Genomic DNA, 4,307 nt, shown 5'->3' with positions numbered 1-4,307 from the left:
TTCACACAGGTTAACTCGGAAGACAAGGGTGCTCTGGCTAAGCTGGTGGAAGCTATTAGGACCAATTACAATGACAGATATGACTCGATCCATCACCACTGGGGAGGCAACGTCCTGGGTCCTAAGTCTGTGGCTCGAATTGCCAAGCTGGAAAAGGCAAAAGCTAAAGAACTGGCCACTAAATTGGGTTAAATGTACACTAAGTTTCCTGCACATAAGCTGAGAGGTGGTGGTGCACGCCTTTAATCCCAGCATTTGGGAGACAGAGGCAGGCAGATTTCTGAGTTTGAGGCCAGCCTGGTGTACAGAGTGAGTTCCAGAACAGCCAGGGCTATACAGAAAAACCCTGTCTCGAAAAAACAAAACAAAAAAGTTTTCTGTACATAAATATAATTACAAAATTAAAAAAAGAAACTCCCAGGACCCAATGGGGATGACATTCGCTGAAATACCCAACAGAGGGGAGGGAGAACCATTTAGAGTCCATATTCAGAGGTTAGGCATGGGGCCACGTATCCAGCTCAAAAATATTAATCTGGAATTGCTCCTGTCTAAAGGATATACCAGGACAAAGTGTGTAGCAGATACTCATGGAAAGGCCATCCAGAGACTGCCCCACCTGGAGGATCCATCCCATACAGTCACCAAACCCAGACACTATTTCTGATGCCACGAAGTGCTGGCTGACAGGAGCCGGATATAGCTGAGAGGCTCTGCCAGAGTCTTACTGATACAGATGCAGATGCTTGCAGCCAACCATTGGACTGAGCATGGAGACCCTAACGGAGGAGTTAGGGGAAGGATTAAAGGAGCTGAAGGGATTTGCAACCCCATAGGAAGAACAACAACAACCAACCAGACTCCCCAGAGCTCCCAGGGACTAAACCACCAACCAAAGAGTATATATAGAGGGATCCATGGCTCCAGCCACATGTGTAACAGAGGATGGCCTAGTTGATCATCAATGGGAGGGGAGGCCCTTGGTCCTGTGAAGGCTCGATGCCCCAGTGTAGGGGAATGCTAGGTTGGTGAGCTGGAAGTGGGTGAGTGAGGAGCTCCCTCATAGTAGCAGGAGGGAGGGAGGATGGAATGGGAGTTTGTGGAGTGGAAATTGGGAAGGGGGATAACATTTGAAATGTAAATAAATAAAATAACCAATAAATATATTTTTAAAAAGAAGTCTAATAATGAACCAGTTCCCATCCTGGGGCCTTAAATACAAAACCAAAAATACCTTAAGAAAGACTTGAGAAAACTTGTGAAAATGCAACTTTTATTTTATTTTTTAAGTTATAAAAATATGAACATGTCAAAAATAGTTTAGTCCACATATGAGCAGTTCCAGCCATTTAAAGTCATACACATTAGGGAATCATACAGCTATGGATAAAGTAATTAACAATTGTTCAGTTCTGTTATTGCTAATCATACAAAGCTTTTGCGATTGTTCTCCACCAATAGAAAGGGCAGTGATTGGGCATTTTAATTATTTCAGCTAAAGATGTACATAATAGAAAAATTAATAAAAAAGCAAGCTCACTCTGAATAGACTAGAATGTATATGCTTTGATAAGAACTGAAATAAGTCATGGTTTTAAATATTAGTTTTATCCCCCTCTATTTAATTTAAATAATACAATTATTACAAATATAGTACATTTCTGGTCCAAAGTAAAGTACTAGTTTTAAAATTGAGTGATAATAATTTAATTTTAATTCTAATAAGGAACAAAGCTACCATGTTATCTTAAAATATTTAAAATTTGCAAAGAATTGTAAAGTTTAACTAAAAAGGTTATTTTTTTTGTCTTTAGAATCTAAAACATAAAGTTAATGAGTTTGTTCCTTTGAAATTTATCATGAAGATCTTTTCTTTGATTTCTGTTTTTTTCACCATAGGCAGAAATGTTTTAATATTATCTTATCCAGTGCCATACAGAAGTAAATCATAAAATCAATGACTTAATTTTAAAAAGAACGTAATACAGTTGACAGTGTAAAAATCAGAGAAGAAAATTAGTCATGTGCATGATGGGTAATACATTGGAGGCTTTGGGCTCGAAGCTGATATGGAAGAATTTGGAGTTCAGCATGCACAAAGACTGAGCAGTAGCTTTCTCTCTAACGTTCAGATTCTGACACAAAGTTAAGTTTACAGCTGATATCTTAATCCTTTAAGTCCATAAATAAATTGGGATGGATACTGGAGACAGGCATGAAGGGGAAGTAAAACGATCTTAAAATCCAGCATTTATGATTATTTGGCAAGGGTTCTTAGAGACTCTTGGGATGCAAATCCTGAAACTAGGCTTCACTACCAGGAGGTAGGGAACAAGTGTGGCTGCCTCTCTCGGTTTTGGCTTCAGTCTTAGATTTCTATAGTTCTCATTCCTTACCCTCCCATTAGAGATGTTATTTTCATTCCCGTTTATCACATAAATATATTGACCCGAAGCTGCCACGAAAATGTTTCAGAGTTGTTACTGCCACTAAATGCACCCCATATGCAAGTATCAGCCAAAAACATTTTTCGCCCACCTAGTTGATTACCTCATTTCCAAAGGAAACATGTAAGTGCAAAACAACAGGGACTATTACACACTTCTATGCAATTCACATGTGTCAGAACACTAGCGTAAAACTAAGTTGAACTGACTCCAAATATCTACACTTAAATATTAAAACTTTAGTACCATTGTTAATTGTAAACAGGCATGTGCTTCATTTAGAAATTACCCTAATAACTGAAAAAGACAGTACTTCCTCCTACAGAACTTTCTTGTGCTATCCCATAGACAGTATTACAAAAGGACTCCATTTGTGCAATAGATTGGGTTCACAGTGAGTATTTTAGTACCTACATCATGTTTAATATTACCTTGAGAGTGTCAGTAGTGGAATGTATGCATAAGGCATGTTTAAAAAAACCCCTTCATTAAAGCTCTTAAGGGCAATAATCTAAACTGGCAGCTGATCTAGCAAAGGAGCTGCTAGGGATAAAAAAATATTACATACATTTAGTTTTAGCACATACACCTAAGTTTATACTACTTTTGCAATGTAATAATTTAATTTACATGAAACTTCTCTTGCTGGAACTAATGGACCAACAGAATGGGCTTTTGCCCCTTTAAATACTAGCCCAGTCTTGAAAACGGAAGCAGTCACTTGCAATCTTCCACACAGTGCTATTAGGAGTGCTCTGCGCAGTCAGCAGGAAGTTCTGGTTAAAGAAATGTTGCTTGTTTCCATCAAACTTCACGATTCCACTGGTCACAACAAGCACTGTAGTCTGGCACTGGGTGGCTTGCTCTTTAGCAACATAAACAAGAGAAATAGGTCACTTTACTTACCCAAGCTTATGACGTAATGTTAAAGTTCTTTATGACTATTATGCACTTTAAGCAGGCATCCCAAAGTCAATAGTTGAATATTTTAAAAAAATATTAAGATGATTTTTCAGTCCAGAAAGATTTGCAGGGTATTCTCAAGTTTCAAAACAGAGATTATAAAGCTAACATGACCTATGCTCCCTATATGTGTTAATATTTCATTAGATATCTAACATCATTCATAGTTTGTTTCTGAAGCCATTCTTCAGGAAACATAAGGGGAAATATCATTATAAACAACTACTTAAGATAGTAAGTACTCCATCTAGAGGTAAGTATTGTACACTGCATCAATCCACTGTGAATCAAATTCTGTCACAAGTCATTCTTTCACAGAATACAATTCTCTGAAATTTTAACAAACACTCAAATGCATTAATATATGATATGACAAATTATTTTTTCTGTAGGCATTCTCCTTTTCATTAACAAGAAAATCATAATCTCCCAAAATTAATGGTGGTTTTCTGGAGTGAAAATCACCTAAAAGAAGACCCAAAGCATGACCGTATAAATTAGTTTTTGTGACACTTAACTGGCTTAAATACGTAAACATACCCACTATTGAAGGTTCCTGCTGCTTAGGTTGGAAACCTCAATGTTTACTAACAGAAAATAAAGGAGACACTGCCATACTTACCATGAACTGGTTGGCAATCTAACATATTGATCTGGAATTCACTGGAAGGCAACATCTCAAAAAAATTAGCAAGGGCTTCCAGTCCCGTAACAACATTTCCATTCCAAATTAGAGTAGCCTTGTCCAAATACAGCCTGACAAGGGCCTAAACATAAAGGAAAAGTTTAAAATGGATTTTTTCCCCATAAGCATCTTCTACAAATGCATTAAAAGACTGGACGGTATATAAACATTTTCATGGCATAGTCTCTACCTCCACTGTCTTTTTTTTTTTT

The 4,307-nt window shown here is 37.4% G+C and overlaps 1 protein-coding gene across 2 annotated transcripts in view; it reads right to left on the bottom strand.

Annotated features, from left to right (window-relative positions):
* Window positions 1–1,256: 1,256 nt before the first annotated feature.
* The window catches only part of Nxt2 (nuclear transport factor 2 like export factor 2), an 8,096-nt gene continuing 5,045 nt past the window's right edge, over window positions 1,257–4,307 (bottom strand). For both annotated transcript variants that reach the window (XM_031376317.1, XM_031376322.1), the window contains exons 4-5: window positions 4,033–4,177; window positions 1,257–3,312 (exon numbers count right to left, since the gene is read on the bottom strand). In XM_031376317.1, the coding sequence (XP_031232177.1) occupies window positions 3,131–3,312; window positions 4,033–4,177 (327 nt within the window). In that variant the 3' untranslated portion in view covers window positions 1,257–3,130. The remainder of the gene's footprint in view (window positions 3,313–4,032; window positions 4,178–4,307) is intronic.

Source organism: Mastomys coucha, chromosome X, assembly GCF_008632895.1.
Source record: "Mastomys coucha isolate ucsf_1 chromosome X, UCSF_Mcou_1, whole genome shotgun sequence".
In the NCBI taxonomy this organism is placed as follows: Eukaryota; Metazoa; Chordata; class Mammalia; order Rodentia; family Muridae; genus Mastomys; species Mastomys coucha.
Note: the sequence above shows the minus strand (reverse complement) of the source record. Positions and strands in the feature narration are given on the sequence as shown.